At 37.7% G+C, this 27,094-nt stretch overlaps 1 protein-coding gene across 2 annotated transcripts in view; it reads left to right on the plus strand.

Annotated features, from left to right (window-relative positions):
• Positions 1–7,738: 7,738 nt before the first annotated feature.
• LOC126475156 (E3 ubiquitin-protein ligase MARCHF6) overlaps positions 7,739–27,094 on the plus strand; it is a 43,521-nt gene continuing 24,165 nt past the window's right edge. The window contains exons 1-5 of one of the 2 annotated variants that reach the window (XM_050102775.1): positions 7,739–8,015; positions 8,168–8,580; positions 9,953–10,309; positions 20,947–21,516; positions 25,736–26,011. In XM_050102775.1, the coding sequence (XP_049958732.1) occupies positions 8,200–8,580; positions 9,953–10,309; positions 20,947–21,516; positions 25,736–26,011 (1,584 nt within the window). In that variant the 5' untranslated portion in view covers positions 7,739–8,015; positions 8,168–8,199. The remainder of the gene's footprint in view (positions 8,016–8,167; positions 8,581–9,952; positions 10,310–20,946; positions 21,517–25,735; positions 26,012–27,094) is intronic. The other variant, XM_050102776.1, reaches the window with a different exon arrangement.

The raw sequence follows: 27,094 nt of genomic DNA on the forward strand, positions 1-27,094 counted from the left end.
TTAGAACAGAAAGGGGTGCACAATGCTGCAACAAAAATTTTTGATCACTTACCGAGTGATATAAAATGTCTGACAGACAGCAAAGTAAAATTTGAAAACGAATTAAGAAAGTTTCTCCTTGACAACTCCTTCTATTCTGCTTAAGAACTTGTATTACTGTAACGTGTAAAAAGTTGTATATCTTTTTTCGTTATGAAAAGAAACTTAGATAGCTTCAGCATATACCCAAATATACAAATTAATTTACGGTGTCAATGAAAAATGATTCACTCCACATCAGTGCGAAATAGGATGCGAAACGACCCATGTGACATGAAACTAACTAACTAACTGTAGAAGATTAGCCAATATCCAAGTAATAGCTCAAACAGTGCAAAATGTATTTAATCACTGTTGGCCAGCTTTGACTTTAATTTAAAGTACATAGAGCATAACAAGCTTTTGAAAACTTTGTTCCAAGGATTTTCATATAACAGTCCCATATTAAATTGTCTTGTAGAACTGAAATTTCAGTAACTGATTGCAATCGTCTACTGTCAAGACTTTGTATTATATCAAAGTCTTATTGAAATGGGGAAGAACAGAAATTCATGAAAATAGGTATTTCTTTACATATTTATGATTATCTTATTTTGTTGAAGTCATCTAGTATCCAGACATTAAAGCGTCTACTGGTGATCCAATAGTCAAATTATTTTCAGCCATAATTTCAACACTGTTCTCATCTGCAAATAAATAGCTTTTTAAATGCTTTTTTTCTGAAGCTCTTAAAATGAGTAGAATGATTTGAGTACTCATAGCACTTCAATTTGCCCCATAAATAAGAATCACAGAGAGAGAGATCAGGTGACTGAGTTGACCAAGAGATTGTGCTGCCTCTGCTGATTGTCGTCCCCTCACCTAATATCTATGCACTTCTGACAATGTTGTGCTGTCCTCCTTCTTGCTGAAACTATCTATTCATCTTGTGTGAGTATATCCATGTATGAGTTAGACAGGTCCTAGACAAACGAGTTAGCATTAACCAGTAAACTCCAGATTCTTGGAAAAATCGAACTGTATTGTATAAAACTCTATTTAACTTCTGAATACTTTACTAATGAGTTAATATGTTAAATATTTGACATTAAGCTTGTAAGATAGAAAAAGGTTAGAAAAGGTTTCAAATTACAGTTGAAGTTTGTAGGAAGTTGCTCTCATTATGAAGCTAAAGATGAACACAGTGTAGGTAATTTGCATTCCAAACTTTCAATGACATATGTAGATAATGTCTGCAAAGTGTTGTGAATAGACTTAGTAGTAAATAGGTAATAAATTAAAACGTTGTACCTAATGCTGAAGATTTACTGCAAGAACAGGAAAAATGCAGCCAGCGATAAACTATATTGCTTTCATTATTTTTTGAGGGGGGAGGAGGGTATGAGTGAGAAATTATTTTAAAGCTTGTTGGAAGTCGCTAATTGGTCTCATTCTCAGATGCTCGCGAATCTATTCAGAGTAGTTTGCAAATTGTGAGCTACACTGTCTCAGGATGTATATATATATATATATATATATATATATATATATATATATATATACATTTTCTAACTTTAAGACTTATGTTAAACTTTTAACTTAAGATTGTATCTCTAATGGGTACATTGTGGCAGCATTTAAAAATTTTAAATTCGATCAATAATCATACGAAATACTTAAAATAAAATATTTTGTCCCTGGAAGCCTTTAAATAAGCAACTTGCAACTGGGGCTGTGAACTATGTGCAACAAACTGAAAGCCAGGTTCTGTGGTTAGCCATATAGACAGCTCTTCAAAGAACTGATGGGGTTTTTCTGGTGTATAATGTCATATGTTCTGTGAATTCACATACCGCGACAGGCTGAACCAGGCATCATCTGAAGAAATGAAAAGCGAAAGATTCAAAAGTCCTCATTCCACTTCACTCAGTAATCACTGGCAGCACTCCATATGCCATAGTTTGTATGGACGCTTTAACTCATGTGCAAAAGTAAATTTGTACAGTTGCAGATACAGGTTTGACATGACAATCTCTTAATTCCGATCTGCATGGATAAATGGCGTTGAGATTTCGTCAAGAGATACAATCTTGAGATTTCGCCGGTTTTTTGTTCCAGGGTTTCCTTTGTTTGAGCATTGTTCGAACTCTTATAAGCTATAGAGCCCCTGTAGCTCCATTGACCACTACATTTTCCATAGCAGGCTTTACTAGGGGTTGTGTCGAAACATTTCCAGTCTTAAGCTCTCATACAAACAGTTCCAGACAGGTTTTCCACAACTTGTGCTTTACATAATACTGAATAATGATGATGAACTGCCGGCTGGGGTGGCGAAGTGGTTCTAGGTGCTACAGTCTGGAGATGCGCAACCGCTACGGTCGCAGGTTCGAATCCTGCCTTTGGCATGGATGTGAGTGATGTCCTTAGGTTAGTTAGGTTTAAGTAGTTCTAAGTTATAGGGGACTGATGACCTCAGAAATGAAGTCCCATAGTGCTCAGAGCCAATTTCTGATGATGAACTTTCTATCTTCAGATACATTTCGTGCTGTAGTCAACTGATCACTAAACTTGTCTGATCCTATCAGTCACTCAGCTGTAATGACACAGCGAATTACTCAGGACAGAGTAATATTTGGAGATGCACATATTATGGCAACAACTGATCGGTCCATTGAAATAACAGTTTCCAGTATTTTCTGTTATGGCCAGTTCTCCTGGTCACTATCAACGATCAATTTTTTCATCAGTCTTTTAAATATTTTACGATCTGGTTTTATTTTTGCCCAGCCCATAGAAAACTCTTTCAGTTATTATTGGAATAACTGTGAGTTGTGATACTGGATAATATGTTTATTTTATCAGTGTAGTCTTTTTTTAAATAGGGAAGCTACATCTGCTGTTTTTTAGGTTATGGGGAAAGTTCCAGTTCAGCAGAACGTATCTACAATGTACATTTTGAGTTTTATAACACAATCAAAGGACTTTTCAAGTAGATACCCTCGACCACCATAATACTTCCATTAATATTTGGTTTTAAGTGTATTGTTATTATTTCCTCTTTATATTTTCTGGCTTGTTAAGAGGCCATAGACTTCAGAGTAGTATTTACATAATTTGGGAGGCACATGGATAGGTCTGTATAATGATTCTGAATTGAGCAATTTGCTATGTTACAAAATACTCATTAAAATTATCAGTTACATCTCTTCTCTCTGGATGTGTGTTATTTTCTGTTAGCAGATAAATTTTTTGATGGTTGTTATTCTGTGCCAGTTTCTGATCTGATAACCTTCTAGATAGCTTCAATCTTATTTTCTGAGGCTGACATTATCAGTATTATGTGTGTTGGCTTCTTTCATCACCTTGTTATATTTTAGTTAGTTCATTATTGATGCTCAGGATTCTAGCAGACGAATTTATATGTTCTGCTGTTCCATTCACTGCAAATACAGAAACTGTTGCTACATTTTCTTTGTTTGAAAGTGAGAACCTGCCCATTACATCCGTTATTTACATTGCAGTATACAGCACAAAAAGTATTTAAGAAGCTCTCCCAACACTACATGAGTGTGTTATTTTTGTGAAGTATGTTCTAATATGCGCAAAAAATACAATTTACTGCCATGAAAGTAAACTTCTTCCTTTGATCTTGAAAGTAACTGAAACCCCAGCAGAAAAATGCTTGCACCATTATCTGAATACACATCGCCTGCATATGTGCTTAATGTGAAAACATTCTTGTTTGGAAAAGACATTTCCTAAAATAACTAGCTTGTAAATTTTCTATTATACTTAACAGGCAGCTGACAGTGAGACAAAGTCCCCTTTTAACTCTTTCCCACATGGTTCACTCTTCTTATGTATTTTGTTTTGACAATGAGTGATAGTTTGTTTTTACCAGATAATCAACAAGGTTTGAATATTCATTCGCATTCCCATCTTTCATGCTTAATTTGTAAATTATTGACAGTGACAAGTCCCAGAAGTTCTCAGAACTGTGAAAGTGAGCTATAAAATTTTTGTAGATGGTAGGACATGAAACAAAACTACCATATTAACTAGACCACCTCAAACACAATTAAGAACAATAAGCATTACACCACACTTACGTCATGCAATTGATAAATTTTTCCTGGGTCATATCCCTCCTGAAATCTCTAAACATAAATAACTCATTATCTGACATTTAATATTAACAAAATGCACCTTTTCGAAGGATCCCCAACGTGCTAGTGTTTTGTAACAGCTTTTCTTTATAGTATGTAAATTATAATGTGGTTAAAATTTAAAACACACCAAATACTAGCTTGACAAACCTCAATATAGTCTCACCCTTGTGCTGAAGCCAAAATATAGCTTTCAAAGTAGCACAGCCACAGTACCTCTCGTAACATTTATGGGAATAAATGCATGTGATCTCAACCAATGCCACCTAGTGGCATCTAGAAGGTGTCATTTCAACTACAATAACAATGGTATATGACATGTATATACAAAGGGAAATATAAAGCCTATATAATCGATGTTTCTTAACCAAAGAGATACAGCCATTTAATATTTCATAAAGAAAATAATTTTTCTACCAATTTTATGTTTTTAGATAAATCTGTAAGTATGATTATAATACTGAATTTTAGATTTTCTTAAATTTTAATTATAGTATATCAGTTACTTCAACATTCCACAAATTATGAGATGTGCTGAGCAGCTGCATTAATGTGTCCATAGCCGATGAGGACAGAAATACTGCAGTGTACCTCTTACCGCCACAGAAACAACAACTTTTTGCACCTCCAGAGAATGTATTTGCTTGGCATCTGAAAAATGTTGTTTGATTAATAATAACATAAATTTGTCACATTAATTATTACTAATAGGTTTATTTATTAATTATTTTTTGTCCTGTGGAGCAAATCAGTACAGTGTCTTTTACCCCTGATTTGGAATAAGTCAGTACAGAAATACATATTGCATGGGATAAGACAATACAAAATCACATGTTGCAACATATACAACATAAATATCACACAGCATTTTTATAAAATTTTACACACATTCCAATGCCTATACCTGTATAGTACAGGCTCTAATAGCTACAACTTCATGTATTTTATTATTTTATATTCTTATATGCTGCATGAATGTGCAAGATGCCATATACTGAAACAGTTACATTTTTTAATTCATTTACTTTCATTTCTACAGATAGCTTAAAATGTGCATGAAAATAGTTTAAGTGATGATTGTTTGAAATACTCTTGTTTATTAGGACAGCTCAGATTCAAAAATTTCTGAATGGTGTAAAAGCAGTATTTTATTAAGAGAGATTTTACATTCATTTTAAATTTATTTACTTCCCAAATTCCTTTTATTGATGCTGGAAGGTGATTATCTAACTTTATTCCTGTACATTTAACATCATTACTGTACAAGTTTCTTGAGTAAGGACTTAGTCTTAAACAGGTTTTTAATCTTGTGTTATAATGGTGTCAGTCCACATTTCTGTCAAGTTTGTTAATGCTTTTCTTTGTGGAATGTAATATTTCTAGTACGTATTCATACAGAAGGGGCAATACATTCGGCTTCTTAAATAGAGGTTTACATGTTTCTCTTTTTTTTTTTTAATAAAATCGTTCTGACTACTTTCTATTGAAGTTTAAATAGTTGACCTCAAAAATAATTCTGTAACTAAGTACCAAATGTACAAGAGCATAGCACACTGTTGCCATTGTACTATTGGTTATTGTCTTCCTTATTCATCAGGTCATAAAACATACTTGACTGAATTTTGAGCTAGTTAAATCTATATGTTTTTTTCAAGTAAGGGCATCAGCTAAGGAACCCCCCAAGAATTTAGTTTCATTGCCAAATTCAATAATATTATTGTCCAGTGATATAGTTGGTGCCAGTGAATTTCTATTTTGGCAGTCCAAATAGTTAATCTGACTGTCTTTTTTTACATTGAGAAGCAACCTGTTATCTTTAAGCCATGAATCTGACTGATCTGAGGTAATATCTACAGCAGACTGGAGAGTTTTATCTGTAGCAGATATGAGAACAGTGGTGTAATTAGCAAGCAGAAGGGTCTTGGTGTGTGACAGACTATGTGGAAGATCATTTATGTAAAGTAAAAACAATAAGGGACCTAAGACTGAGCCTTATGGAATGCCTTGATTTATGGTTTTTCTCGAAGAATGTACAGTGCTGTCTGTTCCCGAGGGCCCTATTTCATTTAGTTCACCATACTGGTGTCGATCTTTCAGAGCTTTTAAACCAGCCATGGGCGGTTCCTCTTATTCCATAGAAATACGTCTTTTGCAGCAGGATGCTGTGATCAGCCATGTATAAGGTCTTTGTCTAGTCTAGAAAATATCTATGGCTGGAATTTTTTTTGTCAACAAGCTCCAAAGTAAGATCAAATACTTCATGTATTGCACCAGCAGTACATTTCTTTCCTTGGAAGCCAAACTGAAGAGGTGACAAGATTTTTGCTTTGTTTAAAAATGATTAAGTCTGATGGATATTACATATTCAAGTACCTTTCTAAATATTGAGTGCACTGTAATAGGCCGTTTGTTGCTAGGATCTTCTTACTTCCTTTTCCATCCATGCAGTTTACTGTGTCTGCACATTCCTATGCCACTCTAATATTGTTTCCATACTAACAAATTAGTAAGGTAACTTACCTTTACAGACACATCAGGGTGTTTGGACATCTAGGAGATACAGACATTGTACCTCTTACAATGACTGAAGTCAAAACGATCAGAATTTGTATTTCCCTTAATATAGTACTGTGTCAGTAGTAGGCTTTCTTAACAGTGTTCCCACTTGTCTCTGTAGCTTTGAGATATGTTCCAATAATCTGATAAATCCTTATACCATTCATACTTAATAGAACTATAATGGATATCGGCAAGGGAATGTTCAGCTGGTTCAATTTTTATATAATTTCGTTCACTGTGGCAGGTATTTGGAACATACTAAAAGCAAGAAAAATGCGGTTTTGTTTACAAAACAAATATTTCTGTGCTTGCTGCAAATGAAAGCCACGCAAAAAATTTGTTAAAATTTCATGATTTAAGGCAGTTCCTTCTTCGCTGTCTTGGCTGCATGGGGAATCAACAACGTTAATGTTATAAAGGTGATATGGGAATTCTTATAATGGAGTTATGGCGCTGTTTTCTCATTCTGGCTCATTTAAAACAACAGACTTCTCGGCAGTTCGGAATGAATACGAGCATAGAATCTTCCTATGTTGTCGATGATGGAGGCTAAAGAGTAAAAATTTTCTTAGGGGCAAATAAGAGCTAGCATAAAAAAATCCCGTTTCAAGGTAACAAGAAGGTAATATCATTTCTAATATCTGACCGGACGCTGCTCAGTCACAATTGTGACCATGGAAATCTTGACAAAAATATTGTATAACAAAATATTTAATTGGGTTTCTGCTAGAAAAGTGAAAAATATCGGAAAAAATGAATAGCTGTTACGGGAACAATAAGATTTCTGTCTGACACATTTCTTCTTCAAAAACGCATCTATTTGTGCCTTGGTATTTAAACTTCCAGAATGAATGATTCGAAAGACAATAAATATCATAAAATTCTACGATCATATTCATAAGTTTTACTTATTTCTGTTACTGTATTTATTGTGGTTCAGAAAGTCAAAGTTTATCTTTATTAGATCTTTACCGTAACAAGTCAGGTTGTCAGTACTGTGTTGCCTTATTGCATGTGATTTTTATTACGTTGTGTTGAAGGATACAGTATAATCGTAAATTTAGGACCGAAATTAAATTGTTGGCAGTGAATTTCAGAGTATGACAAGTACTCTGAATATGATGGCAATAGTGTTTGATGAGTATCCTGTTGTCATTACGAAGAAACTTCAAAATAATGACACGAGTTCACTGTGACATATTAACTAAGGATATTATTAAACTCAAGGAAGACGACGGACACAATAGTTATGAACGTTGCACGGTGAAGACGGTATGATGTTACTTATTAATGTGATACACCGTAACTTCGTCGGATCAGTTTCAGTACCCCTGATATACATTTGTATTTATAGCGAGTAGGAACTTGTTTTCCCCGTGATGAAGGTTAAGTGTTATATATTTGTTTATTACCTGATTTCACAGATTACACCCGCTTGAGAATTACGAAGTACAAAATGATGGAAGATTTACAAGGAGCTGACATATGCCGTGTCTGCCGATCGGAGGGTTCCCCAGAACGGCCCTTGTTTCACCCGTGCATTTGTACTGGAAGCATAAAATGGATACACCAAGAGTGCCTAGTTCAGTGGATGCGTTATAGCCGAAAAGAATACTGTGAATTATGCGGTCATCGCTTTTCATTCACACCTATTTATTCTCCCGACATGCCCAGGCGTTTACCTTTACGGGATGTAGCCGGCGGTTTGCTAACAAGCATAGCTACAGCTGTCAAATATTGGTTGCATTATACGTTGGTAGCTGTTGCGTGGCTAGGTGTTGTGCCTCTTACAGCGTGCCGTATCTACAGATGTCTTTTCACCGGCTCTGTCGACTCGGTGAGTACAAATTTATTGTGAAAAACTAATTGTGTAAGAATGTACAATTGTGGAGTAAAGAAGTAGGTATTTTACTCCAGTAACATGACTTAATAGTTTGTCGACGAAATATTGCTTTGCTTATTTAAATTTATATCATGGTCAGTTGGTAAAGAGGACTTGTTTCATATTTGATGTGTGATAGATGCCCAGTATCGAGTCACTCAGCTTTTCAGCTGTTCTGTGCAGAAGTTACTATGGTTGGAATTACAAAAAGTTATTAACAATAATTTGATTTCAATGCTGCCTTTATTTGGTATTGTTTACAAATATTTATCAAGTCCCACAGAGTTGTGTGTACATCTCACAGTAACAAATCTGTCAGTAAAATCTAGTTGTCTGTGACACTCATTACAGCACAGCATCCTTCTAGCAGCTGTATGTTGTTGGTCCTGTGTTCAGTGTTGTGTTCTGCAAACATATGTATGTAAATATATTTTGAACAAATTGTGGGACTAGTGAACAATGTAGAATTGTGCTGAGAGCCCCATGGGATACACAAAAATATCATAAAAATAAAATATGGCAGGTGGGAATTATAGGGAAGCTGTTAATAAAACAAGAATGTTCTTGTTATTAATGTCATAAAACATATTACAAACTTTAAAATAAGAGTGCAGTGGAAAAATAGCTGTTTTGATTAGGTACTATGAAATGTGGAATGTATAGAGACGACTGATTATGTTGTGTTATATATTAGTTTGTATGCCACCTCACAACTAGCTTGTCACCTTCCAACCTAACCTAGACCTCAAGCCACGCTAAAGTTCAGTGTGCCATCACAATCTTGTAAAAAGCTTATCTAAGTCTAGTGTACATCACAACCCAAAACATAGTGTATCATTATCTCCACTAGACCTACATAGGTCTAGTAAACAACACGATCTAAGTTACTACCCACAAGAACTAAATTAAATGTTATATTTAGTATGAAATAGCCAATAAGATAAACAAAAATATTATGAGTGGCATCAAGGCAAAATGTCAAGTGAGGTAACTTACCGGAAAAGAGAGAGGTACAAAGATTAAGAATTCACTAAGTAATTTAAAGTAGTGATACATTCTAGTGGGAGGAAGTATAAAGAACTACATTGTTTTGCCTACTAAAAACCTGTTTACATTCAGTTGAAAACTGAAATGTGTGATTTTACTTATGTAACATACGTAGTCCTTCTTATAGGTCTTTTTTTTCAGATTTTCATTATACTGTAATTGCAAATGTTTTGCATTGAAGTGATAATAATAGTGTTTGATAAGATCCAGATTAATAGATGAAAGCATTGACACTCAGTTAAAAACATTGTATTGAAAGAGGTATTTCCTTTTTTTGCAGATCCTGACTTTACCCCTTGACATGCTCTCCACGGAAAATATTGCATCTGATGTTTTCCATGGTTGTTTTGTTGTGACCTGTACATTATTTGCATTCATTGGGCTTGTGTGGCTAAGAGAACAAATACTTCATGGTGGCGGCCCAGATTGGCTGGAGAGGGACAACCACCCTCAACCTTTGGCTGATGCACCAGCCCCACCAGCTAATCCTCCACACCATCCTGACAACAATAATGTTCTACATGGTGGTGGTCCAGATTGGCTGGAGAGAGACAACAACCCCCCAGCTGTGGCAGATGCACCAGCTGCACCTGCTAATCCCCCACAGCCCCCTGACAACAATGATGTCCTTGAGCAGGTAATGTGTGTTAAAAACACTGAATGTGATAAGAAGTGTTTTAATGCAGATGTACGTAGACTACAGGGTGATAGAAACATTATTAATATTTGCTTGCCTAAACTGACAGGCAGGCTGTCCAAAGCATGTGGAAGGAGAAGGTTGTTTGGTGTGACATTCATGAATGAAAATTTAGACTCATTTCATATCATAGTGAGAGGTTTCAGTTGTGATGCATGGAAAGTGCAATAGCTAAACATAACATACAGATTATTAAGATTTGTTAAAATAATGACAATGTTATGAAAAGATTAGATTGCTACTCACCATATAATGGAGATTCTGAGGTGCTGAAAGGTACAACAAAAAGACTGCTAACAAGTTTAGTTTTTAGCCAAAAGGCCTTCTTCTGCATTAGACAAAAAAACCACACACACACAGGATGGTCCATTGATAGTGACTGGGCCAAATATCTCATGAAATAAGCATCAAACGAAAAAATTACAAAGAATGAAACTCTTCTAGCTTGAAGGGGGAAACCAGATGGCGCTATAGTTGGCCCGATAGATGGTGCTGCTATAGGTCGAACGGATATCAACTGCTCTTTTTTTTAGGAACCCCTTTTTTATTACATATTCGTGTAGTGCACAAAGAAATAGGAATGTTTTAGTTGGACCACTTTTTTCGCTTTGTGATAGATGGCGCTGTAATAGTCACAAACGTATAAGTACATGGTATCACGTAACATTCCACTAGTGCGGATGGTATTTGCTTCGTGATACATTACCCATATTAAAATGGACCATTTACCAATTGCGGAAAAGGTCGATATTGTGTTGATGTATGGCTGTTGTTATCAAAATGCCCAACGGGCTTGTGTTATGTATGCTGCTCGGTATCCTGGACGACATCATCCAAGTGCCTGGACTGTTCGCCGAATAGTTACGTTATTTAAGGAAACAGGAAGTGTTCAACCACATGTGAAACGTAAACCACGACCTGCAATAAATGATGATGCCCAAGTAGGTGTTTTAGCAGCTGTCGCGGCTAATCCGCACATCAGTAGCAGACAAATTGCGCAAGAATCGGGAATGTCAAAGACGTCGGTGTTCAGAATGCTACATCAACATCGAATGCAGTCGTACCGTATTTCTATGCACCCGGAATTGCATGGCGACGACTTTGAACATCATGTACAGTTCTGCCACTGCGCACAAGAGAAATTACATGATGATGACAGATTTTTTGCACACATTCTATTTAGTGACGAAGCGTCATTCATCAACAACGGTAATGTAAACCGGCATAATATGCAATATTGGGCAATGGATAATCCACGATGGCTGCGACAAGTGGAACATCAGCAACCTTGGTGGGTTAATGTATGGTGCGGCATTATGGGAGGAAGGATAATTGGCCCCCATTTTATCAAAGGCAATCTAAATGGCGCAATGTATGCTGATTTCCTACATAATGTTCTACCGATGTTACTACAAGATGTTTCACTGCGTAACAGAATGTTGATGTACTTCCAACATGATGGATGTCTGGCACAAAGCTCGCATGTGGTTGAAGCAGTATTGAATAGCATATTTCATGACAGGTGGATTGGTCATCGAAGCACCATACCCTGGCCCGCACGTTCACCGGATCTGACGTCCCCAAATTTCTTTCTGTCGGGAAAGTTGAAGGATATTTGCAATTGTGATCCACCAACAGCGCCTGACAACATGCGTCAGCGCATTATAAATGCATGTGCGAACATTATGCGAGGCGAACTACTCGCTGTTGAGAGGAATGTCGTTACACGTATTGCCAAATGCACTGAGGTTGATGGACAGCATTTTGAGCATTTATTGCGTTAATGTGGTATTTATAGGTAATCACACTGTAACACAATGCGTTCTCAGAAATGATAAGTTCACAAAGGTACCTGTATCACATTGAAACAACCGAAATAAAATGTTCAAATGTACCTACATTCTGTATTTTAATTTAAAAAACCTACCTGTTACCAACTGTTCGTCTAAAATTGTGAGCCATATGTTTGTGACTATTACAGCGCCATCTAACTGAAAAACGTGGTTCAACTAAAACATTCATATTTCTTTACGTACTACACGAATATGTAATAAAAAATGATGGTTCCTATTTTAAAAAACACAGTTGATATCCGTTTGACCTTTGGCAGCGCCATCTGGCGGGCCATCTGGTTTCCCCCTTCAAGCTAGACAAGTTTCGTTCTTTGTAGTTTTTTTGTATGACGCTTATTTTGTGAGATATTTGGCCCGGTCACGATCAATGGACCGCCGTGTGTGTGTGTGTGTGTGTGTGTGTGTGTGTGTGTGTGTGTTGTAGTTTATGCAGACTAAGGCAGCTAAATGATAAGTAACAACTATTTAAGGGACAAAATAAACTTTTGCTTTATTCGCACAACACATATTAATACATTTGGCTACGCTAATATATTATATTGCCCATCAACAAATACGGAACATGTATATTCCACAGAGTCTAATGCACTCTGCACATCATATCTTGTGCGCTACTTTGCACGCTGGAAAATGTATGTTCACATGTCTCCAACACTCCCTCTTGAACAAATATTTTTCAGATACTCAGCACTGTACATGCCAGGTTAAACCATAATGTTTCACCAGCTTCTGAAATTTGTCCTTACTGAGAAGTTTGGTTAGGAGATCAGATGACATTTCTTCCGTGCACAGACAACTGAGGATTATTTTTCCCTGTTCCACATGATGTCTTATAAAGTGATGCCTTGTGTCAATATGTTTGGATCTTACACTGGTGATATTATTTTTTGCCGGTTTAATAGCTCCCATATTGTCAAAATGCCATAGTTGGCTTTAATGTTGGAGGAGATTCTATTTCACTCATCAGTGTACAGATCCAAAGAGCTTCTTGGATTGTGAAGGACAAGACCATATATTCAGCTTCTGCAGTACTCAAAGCAACAATTCTTTCCCTCTTACGTGACCATGATATCAATCCTCCCATTAGTCTAAAACAACTTCCATTGATGGAGAGTCTGCTTTCCATCTCATTTCCCCAGTCTGCATCACTGTATCCTTCCAAATTTACATTTCCAGTTTTAGAATATTTTAACTTATAATCAGCAGTTCCATTTAAATATCTGAATATTCTCTTGACTGCCATCCAGTGCTTTTCTCTTGGATCACTGCAAAACTTGCTTACTGCACTTGTGGCAAATGCAATGTCTGGTCTGGAAGTCTGTGCTAAGTACAGTAGACTTCCTACAGCTTCCACATAGGGTACACTTTCCTTACGTTTCTTGCCATCATCAGTTATTAGCAGTTTTGCATTATTTTCCATAAAGATAGAAATAGGTTTACAATTTTCCTTATTGAACTTTTCTAAGATTTTTCTTGTGTACAGAGATTGATCAATCCATAATTCTTCACTGTTGGCACTTCTTAGAATCTTCATGCCTAAGTATTGATTAATTTCCCCTAAATAATGCATATTAAATTCTGACCCTAACTGTTCTTGAAAAAAGTTCATCTGGCTTTCACAACTGGTTAAAATAAAAAATTTAAAAAAATCATCTACCTCTATGCCCATGATTGCAATTTCTTCTTTTATGATATGTACTTGATTCTGCCTTTGACTGTAACATGCCTAGTTTTATCAAAGTTTTACGCAAACATTTATTCCAGCAATGCCCACTTTGTTTTAATCCATATATGCCTTTCTTCAAATTGCAAATTCTCCTTTTCCCTCGATAAGGTCACTTAACTTCATCAGGTGGAATCACATATATTTTCTCTTCCTGCCTTACATTCAGGTAGGCTGTTTTCACATCCATTTGATGAATTAATAAGTCTTCCCTTACTGCAAGAGCTAAAAGGTATCTTAATGATGAATACTTCACCACTGGTGAGAAAGTTTCATTGTAATAAATTCCTTCTATCTGGGAATATCCTTTAACTACCAATCTGGCTTTGAATTTTGGTATTGTACTCTCAGGATTTTTAATGTTAAACACCCATCTTGTTCTTAGGGGCTTTTTATTTTCAGGCATGTCAACCCGTTCATATACAGTATAACCTCGTTAGAGCGAACTCGCACAAGGGCGAACTCATGGTTAACGCGTAAAAAATATTGGTCCCGCCAGGAATACATTAGTTCTTATGGTATGTTTTATTGGTTAACATGAATTTCGGTTAAGGTGATTTACGAACTCTGTTTCAGTTCCTAGCATAATTAAATTGCACTGTGACACAAATTTCCGACGTTAGAGTATTCTGAAGCATATATATATTTTTTTTTTCTCGAAATGAATGTGGGAAAGTAGCTACAAAGCTAATTATACTTGTTGTTGACTTGTTTTTAACATATTGTAGGTCGGTAGCCGTGATTATCTCCTCAACAATCAGCGTATGCTGTACATTGTAAGACATTCAATAATGTGTGCAGTAGCATTTAGGAATGTACTCAGTTCCAGATTTGACAGGTGTCCTGTTAGTTGTAGCCATATCGAGTTGGAATACTGAATAAAAACTACAGTTACATTCAGTACCGTAGCACGCGGAAAAGGCAAAGAGGAAACAGACATCTCTAAATGTACAGTTAAAGCTTAAGATTCTAGATGAAGTGGACCGTGGTACCAGAAAACAGCAATTGCAGACCAGTTTGGAATACTTAAATCTACTTTATCTACGATTATTAAGAATCGAGAAAAAATTATTAATGCTGCGGCATCAGGCTCTGGAAACAAATCTAAACGACTTCGTACCGCCAAGTATGAAGACATCGATGCGTTACTGCTAGAATGGTTCAATCAGATGCGTGCATCTAACATACCTTTAACTGGCCCTGTGATTCAGTCAAAAGCAAACGGTGTTACTAAAGATATGGGCATTGAAGACTTCCATTGTTCTGCTTGTTGGTTGTATCGGTTCCAAAACAGACATTCAATTTCATCTGTACAAATTTGTGGTGAAGCAAATAAAGTTGATGAAGAAAGTTTGAACAGCTCGTTGCATGAATTCAACCGAGTGAGGGAAAAGTATGCCTCGTATGATGTGTTTAACATGGATGAAACTGGATTTTTCCACAATCTTTTTCCAAATCACACCCTGGGGATAAAAAGTGATAAGTGTCACGGTGGAGCATGAAGCAAACAATGTGTGACTGTTTTTCTGTGCTGTAACGCTGACGGCAGTGAGAAGTTTCATCCCTGGATTATTGGTAAACCTGAGAAACCAAATTGTTTTAAAAACATAAATATGGACACTTTACTTTGCATCTACTCTCGCCACAAGAAAGCTTGGAGTGATGGCACATCATTTTGCAAGTGGCTTCTTCGTTCAGGCAGTCGAATGGTTGCTCAAAATAGACATGTTCTTCTTATATTGGACAGATGTACTGCCCATAACGTTCATGATCTGAACCTATCCAACATAAAGGTTCAGTTTTTTCCACCCAACGCCACAAGCCGCCTTCAGCCTTTGGACCAAGACATAATCGCTCTCATAAAGAGAGCTTATCGTAAGCGACTTGTAAGAGCTGCAATTTGTGCTGCTGAAAACAATAGTGCAACCCCAAATTGGAATCTGTTTGACACAATAGAAGCCATCGCAGCAGCCTGGAATTCGGTATCGCCACATCATATATCGAAGTGCTTTAACAGAGCTTGGAGACATAGCAACACTGAAGGTGTCCACGAGTTAGAAGATGCCACGTCACCTGCTGAATAGACAGTTCTGCAGGACGTTGCAAACCCTGGGATTAGTTTCGAAGAATTCATTTTCGTAGACGACGATGTTGCCGTATGTGCTTCTGTGGAATCGAATGTGCCAAAAGCTGTGAACGAGGTGCAAGAAGGGCAATCAGAAGAAAGTGAAGAGAAAGAGAGTACAGATACCATTCCACCTACCCGTCAGGAGATGTTTACAGCCTTGGATTGTTTAGAACGGTTCGCTTCAACATTCAACATCACTGCTAGGTTTACGGATGTTGTGAAATTACAAAATATTATCATTCCAATGAACGTGAGCGAACCATGACCGAATTTTTTCCAAGAAAGTAACTTACATAATTTGTGAGTGCTTGGATTTTACAATCACTTTATAGTGTTATAGGTCTACAGTAACGTGATTGATAGTGTAGTGTATTACACATTAATGTACTGTTGTACATGTATACTTACTAAAATCTGTGTTTTTCACTTAACGTGAACTCCTGATTTTTTTGGTCCCTTCCGATTCGTGTTAACGAAGTTTTACTGTATATTATCCACAAAAGATTGCAGCTCCTTTTCAATAGCCTTTTTTCCAATCTTGAGCATTTGAACTTGATGAAGCTTCATCAACTGTGATTGGCTCACTGTTGATTGTTTAGGCAGCATACATTTCATACTCTGGATATTCTTTTGGTTTTGCTATACGTGAAGACCGCCTTAAACAGACTTCCTCTATTGAATCTTCTTCCTCAGTTTGATTCTTGGGTAGCCCATCAGCTTCCTCTTCCTTTCTTGTCTTCCTCTGTTTCAGTTCCCATCTCTGTTCCAACACTATCACACATTATGCTTTGTTGCATTACTGTATCACTTTGACTACTTTCCTTTATTTTAGCTCTATAATCCTCTAAAAATACTACATCTGTACTACTTATTATCTTCTTATTCACAGGATTATAAAATCTGTAACCTTTTGAATCCTCAAGGTAGCCAACAAAAATATTTTTTTGAGATTTTGCATCCCATTTTCCTCTTAATTGTTTTGGAATCTGAACCATGGTTCACATCCAAAGACTTTTAAGTACTTTAGATCTGGTTTCTTCCCAGTCCATACTTTATAAGGTGTCATGTGTCTCACAGCTTTGGTTGGTGATCTGTTAATTAAATACACTGCTGTTGACACATCCTCTGCCCAAAAACACTTACATAGCTCAGCATCGCTTAACATACTTCTTTCCTTTTCTACAATCGTTCTGTTGGCTCGTTCTGCAACTCCATTCTGAGGAAGACTGTAGAGAATGGTAGTCTGATGCCTAATACCCATTTCATTCAACTGTTACTTAAACCATCTGTTTACATATTCTGATCCATTGTCTGATCTAATAATTTTAATTTTCTTCCAAGTCTGTCTTTTGACCATTTTGCAATAAACAAAAATATATCATTCACTTGATCCTTGCTACTTATAAAATAAACATACATGTATCTAGAAAAAGCATCTATGAATGCCAGGAAATAGAAGCTACCTCCTAAGGATTTATTCTCCATAGGTCCACAGATATCTGAGTGTATGAGTTGCAAGACTTCGGTAGATCTGCTCTGACTTGTTTAGATGGCAGTCAAGCCTGCTTCTCTTGCAAAACACACCTCACATTGGACATTATTCATTCCATAATTTTCCATTCCAGTTGCCGTATTCTTCAGTAAAGTCATACTTTTCCTATTCAAATGTCCAAGTCTCCTATGCCACAAGAAACCTTTTGCAGCATCAACAGAGTGATTTTCTGTTTCGGCAGTATTTTGAGCTGTATTCACTTTGTAAATACCCCTTACATTACTTGCAGTACCTACAATATCACCACAAGTCTATCACTTGGCTCCCTCTGTATCGAAGATAATTTTATTACCCTTCTTTACTCTTTCAGTTACTGACAACAAATTAGTTTCAATATTCTTTACATAATGTACATCATGAGCAGTAACAATTTCCTTTCCCCCATTCACAAGCAAATTAAGATCCCCTTTTCCTGCGAGTTCACACCTTAACTTAGATCCATCAATTGTGGAAATTCCAATGTCAGTCCTTGACTGAACATCATGCAAACCTGACAGGGCTTTGGTAATGTGCACAGATGCTCCTGAATCTAAGAAGCATTCTGCATGATCATCACTTGCTTCATTAAAAGAGTAAAAAACAGAAAATGCCTCACCTTTATGGGTAGTCTTTCTCTCAGGACTACTAGAATTGATACTTAACTTTTCGTTGCACTGTGAAGCAATATGTCCAATTATCTGTCATCTGAAACATCTTATTGGCTTCTTCTTCTTCTTCTTGTAATGGGTATTCCCGAATTTCCCAAATCCATAATCATTGGCGAATATTTCTCTGGTAGTCCAGCTAACAATAAACTTCCAGTCCATTTCATCTGCAATTTCAAAACCAATATTCCACAGACGATTGGGGATTGAAATTATTTTATTCACATATTCATCCATGCTTTTACACTTATTCAGTCTTGTGGTTATCAGCTCATGAAGTAATCCTACTTTTGTGGTTAAACCACCATCTTCAAATACGTTTTTTCAATTTGTCCCATACCTCCTTTGCTGATGTAGCCTTTTCTGTGTGAACATAATTCACTGGATCAATCAAAAGTATTAGTTTTGATTACACCTTCCGATCCTTAGTAGCAAAACTTGATTCCGTAGGTTCCAATTTACCGTTTACAACATCCCATTTCACTTTAATTCAGTAGCTAGGCCCTTAACCTGTTGTAGTTTATTCAGATTAACACAGCTAAATGACAAGTAACAACTATTTAAGGGACAATATAGATTTTTGCTTTATTTGCACAACACATATTAATACATTTGGCTATGCAAATATATTACGTTGCCCATCAACAAACATGGAACATGTATATTCTACAGAGTCTAATGCACTCTGCACATCATATCTTGTGCACCATTATGCATGCTAGGAAATGTTTGTTCACACATCCCCAATAATGCACTCCCTCACTCACTCACTCACTCACTATTGAACACTACCTTTCCCAGCACCCTATGGATTCCGGTGTCACCTCAAACAAATCTGGGGTATGGCAATGGGCACCCGCATGACACTATCCTATGCCAACCTATCCATTTGCCATCTAGAGGAATCCTTTCCTAACCACCCAGAATCCCAAACCCCTCACCTGGTTCAAATTCATTGGTGACATCTTCACAATCCAGACCGAGGGTTAGGACACCTTATCCACACTCCTGCAGAACCGCAACACCTTCCGCATGCACTTCACCTGGGCCTCCTCAACCCAACAAGCCTTTTTTTGTTGATGTTGACCTGTACCTCAAAGGTAGCTATATGAGTACCTCTGTCCATACCAAGCCCACTAGCCACCAGGAGTACCTCCACTTCAACAGCTGCTACCCATTCCATACCAAGGAGTCCCTTCCATATAGCCTAGCCACCTGTGGCTATCGCATCTGTACTGAAGAGGAGGAAATAAATCATGGGCCTCACTGAGGCCTTCACAGATTGTAATTACTCTTCCAACATTGTCTGGAAACAGATGTCTTGTGCCTTATCTTTCAAGCCTTCCACCACGTCCCAAGATCTCACTGTCCAGCCATAGAGGAGTGTTCCCCTCGTGGCTCATTATCACCCAGGACTGGAACAACTGAATCAGGTTCTCCACCATAGCTTCGAATACCTCACGTCATCCCCTGAAATGAGGAATGTCCTCTCCACTATCCTTCCCACCCTCCCACAGTGTACTCCATCGCCCACCGAACCTGCATGGTATCCTCGTCCATCCCTACACAACCCTGGCTCTCAACCCCTAGCCTTATGGCTCATATACTTGTAATAGACCTAATGCAAGACCTGTCCCATACATCTTCCTGCTGCCACCTACCCCAGTGTGATCACAAGCATTACGTAGTCCATCAATAGCAGGGGTACCTGTGAAACTAGTCATGTGGTCTACAACCGCTGTGGTGTGTTTTACTTGAACATGACAACCAACAAACTGTCTATTTGCATGAATGGTCACTGACAAACTGTGGCCAAGAAACAGGTGGACCACGCAGTTGCTGAGCCTGCTGCCCAACATAAAGTTCTTCATTTCGGTGACTGCTTCACAGCCTGGGCCATCTTGATCGTTCCTACCAACACCAGCTTTTCTGAACTTTGCAGGTGGGAACCCTCCCTGCAGTAAGTTGTACGTCCCCATAAGCCTACTGGCTTCAACCCTCGTTAGTCATTGTCCTTGTCCATCTAGTACATTCCCTGTTCCTATCAGTTTTTTTACTTCTCTTGTTTTCTGCCTCTTCCCGGGACACTCCCATGAGCAGCAGTTTGTAATCCCTCACCCCCACCCTGCTATCACTGTCCCTCTCAGTCCCAGCCTCCTCCTTTCCCCCACCACCCAGATTGCTTATCCAATCAGTCGCAGCTGCTTGCAGAGTTGCCTCGACTTCCAGGGACAGTGGTCATATGAGTGTGATTATATTTGCGCATGCGCATGTTAAAAAGGTCAGTTGAAGTGTCAGATTCCAGAGTTGTTGAGCTGTTTGTGGTTTTGTGATGACATGGATTTTGTTTGAGCTGTATAGGTAGACTGAAATTTCCAACATCAGGTTTTACTTGGTCATTTTGTTTTTCCCCTTAAGAATGCCACTATTATGAATATTTCAAGATGATGATGGTGTAGTCACGAAGAATGATATGGGTAACCAGTTTTGTATTTGTGTTCATTCTTTTTTAGACCATTTGTGAATAGGAACATTTGAAAATTAAAAATGAAAGTTTTGACATCTTTCTTAAAGCTTTAAGTTTTGCAGAAAAAATTTCTTCAAGCAAAATGTTTATTGATGAAATAGTGTCATGATGCTCTAAAAACAGAGTCCATTATTTTTGTTTGTTTCACAGGAAGCACTTCCCATGGTAATAGGAGCATTTCTTGGTGGTGGTGGAGGTGGTGGGGGTGTACCTCCACCACCAGTAGCTGGTGCAGAACTTGGAGCTTTCCTTGGTGGTGGTGTCCCTCCACCACCAGTGGCTGGTGCAGAACTTGAAGCTCCAGCAGATGTTTTAGAAAATGGGGGCGCTGAAGGGGATGAGCAGGGTGCTAATCAGGGAGCTGATGAAGGCAACTGGAATCCTATTGAATGGGATCGTGCAGCAGAAGAGCTCACATGGGAGAAGCTTTTGGGCTTTGACGGGTCACTTGCATTTCTGGAACACGTTTTCTGGGTTGTCTCTCTCAACACTCTCTTCATACTGGTATTTGCATTTTGCCCGTATCACATAGGACATTTTGCAGTTATGGGATTTGGTCTACAGCAACATGCTACGGCATCACGTTTTGAAGGACTTGTAACAACACTATGTGGGTATGTCATGATAGGCCTGGGACTTGTTGTGCTGCGCACTATAGCATCTCTTCTGGGATTGAGGCGTTCAAAGAGAATTCTTGGTCTTTGTTATGTTGTTGTTAAGGTAAGTGACTACTCTATATTTTATTAGAAATTAGGCTGTTAGCAGCAATAGATGAATGAGTTGCCATAGAAGCATCATTGTTTTCCGTGATACGTTATTATTATGCGATGATAGTGTGCATCCAGAATAAGTGATAAATGGTTTAATCAGTGCCTATAACTATTTATAACTAAGGAAGAGGATTGTAACGGTGGACAAGAACTAGCAACAAATGAGCACACTGATTAGGGAAAACAGCTATATGTAGACAAAAATCATGTAATTCCTTCATAAAAGAGACAGAACTGGTGAAATAGTGATGACAGATTGAGGTGTCTTAAAGTGTGCTGTTAGATATCATGGCCATTTATTATGGGCTATTTATATAATGTGGTTGGAAAATCCCTGTGCTTCCTCCCTATAATCCAGCTTTAACTCCTGATTACCACCTATTGGGACTTGTGAAGTATCGGGGGGGGGGGGGGGGGGGGATTCGTGACATGAATTTTGGCTCCTCTGTTGGCATCAGAAAACAAATTTTGAGGATCCCAGAACTATATGCAATTGAATGGAAAATGCATTGAAGAATAAAATAGTTTTAATATTCAGGCATATAAACTTTTATCATTGTTGTTTTTCGTAGCTTAGAAAATATGATCATGACTTTTGCTTTTTCTCACATTTCAAACTCGGGGAATTGAGCTCATGGCACACAGGAAGATCAGTTGGAAAGCCCAGGCATAACTTCTGGATTATTAACTTTTTCTCATACTTGGATACTAAGGAGTATACCTGTAAGAATCTACATTTTGTTAGAGTAAGAACTGAAGACCTCCTCTCTGGTTTGACAGGAAGCAGATGACTAAACTTCATTCAGTACAGTGGAAAGAGTGCATTGTCATATTTAAAGGAGATATGTGGGTGTAAAGGGTGCAAAATTTAATACACAGTCCTGCCGCCTCTGTCAACAATAATGGCTCTAATCTTGCTAGTTATCAAGTCGTGTGAATTCCTAAGGGATCAAACTGTAGGTATCAAGTCAAACTAAACTTGAATGGTAGACATAGGTTCATCTTTCCGTGCTACTACAACTCCATGCTGGAGTTCATCAATTGTATTGGCTGGTTAATGGTGGTATGCCAGTCCATCAGCAAGTCATGACCAGATCTTTTCAGTGAGTCAGATACCTGGACAACATGCTGGCCTGGGCAACATTCAAATACTCTCTTTATCAAAGAAGATCAGGACAGCAAAGGCAACATGTGGTCTTGTGTTATTTTGTTCAAAGATAAAGTCACAAATATCTCTAAGATACACCACTGCCTTTAGTTTTAAAACGTTTGAAACACAGTGCATGCTGCCCGAACTAACAGCCATATCAACCAGAGATCATCTTCTGTAACCATAGCACTGTTTCATCGTGCCAGATGTTGGACCCATGTGTCAGTGGGTGGCCTCTGGCAATGTTAGTCCTCCTTGGAGCCTTCATGTATGCAAATGTCCATCATGTTGCTGTATACAGAGAATAGGAATCATCTGAAGAAATGCTGCGGTGTCCGCAGCTCGTGGTCGTGAGGTAGCGTTCTCGCTTCCCACGCCCGGGTTCGATTCCCGGCGGGGTCAGGGATTTTCTCTGCCTCGTGATGACTGGGTGTTGTGTGATGTCCTTAGGTTAGTTAGGTTTAAATAGTTCTAAAGTTCTAGGGGACTGATGACCATAGATGTTAAGTCCCATAGTGCTCAGAGCCATTTGAACCAAGCCCAAATGGTGCGGTGCCACTCTTTTGCATACTATGTTGTCATTGGGGCCATGTCTGTTGGTGTGCCTCTCTCTGTTGCTGTGTCATCAAGGTACACGATATAGAGGCAGAGCCAAGCGAACAATATGTCGCATTAGGTGCTAATAGTGTGGGTGCTGAGATCTTGCTCTCCTGAACCCATTGATTCCATATTCGGATGACAGTTACAGGATCCCATCCAGTGGAAGCAACAAAATTGTAGAACAATAAACTGCATTCTCAATAGACCATGATCCTGGCATTGTTTGATTCCAACACCTGCAGGTGACCATTTCTCCGTGTTACACAAGGTGTAATATGATCTTGCCAACAAAATCTGAATGACAAATCCACTGCATAATCTGGCCTTATATGCTTAATGTGGAATTTGTTACTCCAACCTACATTGTGTGGATGGACTGAAACGCTAATTATTTGCATACCCTAATCTATAGTGTAGTTCATGCCAATTTTATGATTGTTAAATGGTGCAGTTTTAATGGCCAGGAGTTCAGCATTCAAACTTTAATTAAATGCTTATTGTGGCTTCCGTTACATATCAGAAAATTTGCATTGCCAACTTCAACAATGTCTTGTAGAATGGACACTGGAACAACCTAAATGGTAATTACATATTCATACTCTAATTTTGTGAACACATCTGCCCAAAACGAAATTGCGTAATTATGCAAGACTTGCTGGTGTCAGTATTTCAGCTAAAAAAAGTCTGATTGAAAAAAAACTGAGTGCAAGTTGAATTTCAGTTCTGTAGTGGCAGTCACAACAAATCATATTAAACCATACAAATTAGTGACTAGAACTGGTGGAAAATGAATCTGGGTAATTGTTTACATTTCACACAGTTTTGCTTCCAAACTATGTATTTAAGCATTTGTGCAATTTAACAGAGATGAATCAGTGTATACAAATAACTTTTGTGTGTTCTGCAGTAATATCACACCCATCTGCATGCACATACAGGACTGGCCCATTCTCAGTCTTAAGTCAGACTTGTCTTAGCCTGTCTCTTCTTTCTTGCATTCCTTCCTTTCTTCCTTCCTATCTACCTACCTTCTTTCATTCCTTCCTTCCTTCCTCTAAGCACTCAAGGAAACACATAACTTGCAATTATTGAGTGAGTGTATTGTAGGTTTCAGACTAACGACCATCACACTGGATTCACAACATTGATGGAACGATGGTAGATACATCAGACTGCGACTGTAGCCAACTACAGAGATGTTAATTTAGTTATTGCTCACCATGCATTTGAATTTTATCATTGCTATCACATTGCTTACTCAAAAAGAGAGAGACCCACACTAGAACACTGTTTAGTTACCATTCTGTGTGATAGGAGTAGAATTTAGAGACAAAGTTTTGAGCTTCTTTGTGCCATGAAGTGCTAGTAAAATAGAATACAGTGAAAATTAAATGTAAGACTCTTCTTCAAAATGAATTATTAGAAGGGAAAATTGGTGGTAGTACATGCCAAATAACTATTCTGATTACTGCACTGTAACTTGCTTCCGTGCCCTGCGCACATTGCTCATGTGTGTCCCACTCCCTGCTGAATGTTTCCACAAGTATTCCTAATCAGAAAGCAGATCTATACCCTTTGTTCTCTACTTTAATAAATATGTAATATTTGTGAGGCAGACACACAGAGATCACAGCTTTGCCGTTGGAGCCAAGACCATTATTATATCGTGCTACTCTTTGGTAACTTGTTTAAACAATAGTTTCTTAAATTGTTGAGACTGTCAGTTCCTTTTATTTTCTATATCTTCTGTTGTTTATTTTGAGCCCACAGTGGAGCTTAATTTGTGAACTTTCTTGAGTAGTGTAACTCATATTCTCTTGTAACATGTGATGATACTTTGCTAATTTTTGTGTAGGGCAGATGAATTGAACATTTCTTCTTTTCATCAGGTTCTACACAAGTGTGAGATGGGGCCACACTCTAGATTTATAACAGCTGATGAAAATGACCAGAGCTGAATCATCATCTTAGACTATCCATTTGTATAGACACTTCACAAATGTAAATGTGAATGTTGACACAGAAATAATGTATTTACTGGGCATAGCATCCTTAAGAGATGCATTTTCCAATTTTTGGGAGCAGCTAGGTTGTTTTCCATTAATGCACATGATGTTGCAGTGTCATTGTTACCTAGTCACATTTACAACAGTTTTCATGGTTTTAACCCTATGCTGAAGTATCGTAGTAATCCATGTATGCTTTAAGCTATATTGCCAGAGCAATTATTGATTGTAGATTTATTTTTAGTTGATATGAGCTGTTCCTTATATTTTTTATCCACTGCACGAATTCAATTAAAATTTACTTTTCTTTGCCTCTGTCCATTCCTTTCTGTTTTTTTTTTTCCCCTTTCTTAAATAAATTTTTTGCATTACGGTTTGATAGGAATAATCTATTGTGATTCATTTTGCTACAGGTCTCGTTGTTGTCCGTTGTAGAGATTGGGGTTCTCCCTCTAATATGTGGATGGTGGCTCGATATTTGTTCGTTATCAATGTTTGATGCCACTTTGCGAGACAGAGAAACCAGCTTCCAAATGGCACCTGGGACATCCATGTTTATACATTGGCTTGTAGGAATGGTGTATGTGTATTACTTCGCCTCCTTTATTCTTTTGCTGAGGGAGGTTCTGCGACCTGGAGTGTTATGGTTTTTAAGAAATCTGAATGATCCAGATTTCAGCCCAATACAGGTATGAACATATATATTTGTTTCTTTTTTTCACTTGTTAAAAAGGACTTTTCATTTGTTATAGATTTGTACATTGAGAAAAATATAAATACATTGTTTTTAGTGTGACTGTAATATTTGTTTATGAGAGAGAATTTTAGTGGCACATGCTAGCAATGCATTGACATTCAAATGACAATATTAAACAAGATAATTGTCTTCTTCTAGGTGGGAGCAAGTTTCAAATCTCAAATGGAATGGTTCCCATAAACAAATTCTTGATTATTTTCCTCCTCAACTTCTTGACTGATTATGTGACTGTTCTGAATTGCATGATCTTGATGTCAACAGTCCATTAAATCCAGACCTTTATTCCTTTTTGTTGGAGAGTAACCTGATTGCATGGATGTTGCACATGACATGCTGAGTAAGAATTATGTGCAGTGAAAAAACAAAAAACAGGCTTCCTCTGTAGCTGTAACTGTTTGTTGGAATGGTTGTGTATCAACAGGTAGCCCATGGATGTAATAGAACCTTTCTAAGTTGGCCTGTTGATTACAACCAAATCAGTCTTGCAAAAATGTGTGAAGAGACAGCAAGAGAGGTATTTGTATCGGATCATCAAAGAACAAGAAATGCAGAAAGCTGATAGTGCAATGTAATTAGTTCAATGACTTTGGAAGTTGGAAATTACTGGCTTGGACAGGAAGTGTAATATGTTTTTGGAGCATTCAGTGGTTTATTGGAAACAACAGATGTACGAAAAGTTGACTGGAATTTAGAGCTGGAGATGTAAAGTAAATGTTAATTTTAAGCACTCAAATGTCAGGTACTTCTAAGGTTTAAGGAACTGAGGAGTGCTCAGGATTACAAAACAGAGTTATAACAGAGACTGAGAATCTCATAAAGCATCCGGATGAATTGAGCAGTGCTGCACTTCTTTGAGCATACACATTAATCCCAGTATACTACTCTCGGGAATGGCAGTAAAGAAATGAAAAGACCATATGACATTATTGGTTAGGAGACATACCTGGGGTGGTTTGGCAGGCTGGTATAATTGTTTCTGTTTGATTACACTTTGCCAACTTACACATTGATGAAG

This window comes from Schistocerca serialis, chromosome 4 (genome assembly GCF_023864345.2).
Source record: "Schistocerca serialis cubense isolate TAMUIC-IGC-003099 chromosome 4, iqSchSeri2.2, whole genome shotgun sequence".
NCBI lineage: Eukaryota > Metazoa > Arthropoda > Insecta > Orthoptera > Acrididae > Schistocerca > Schistocerca serialis.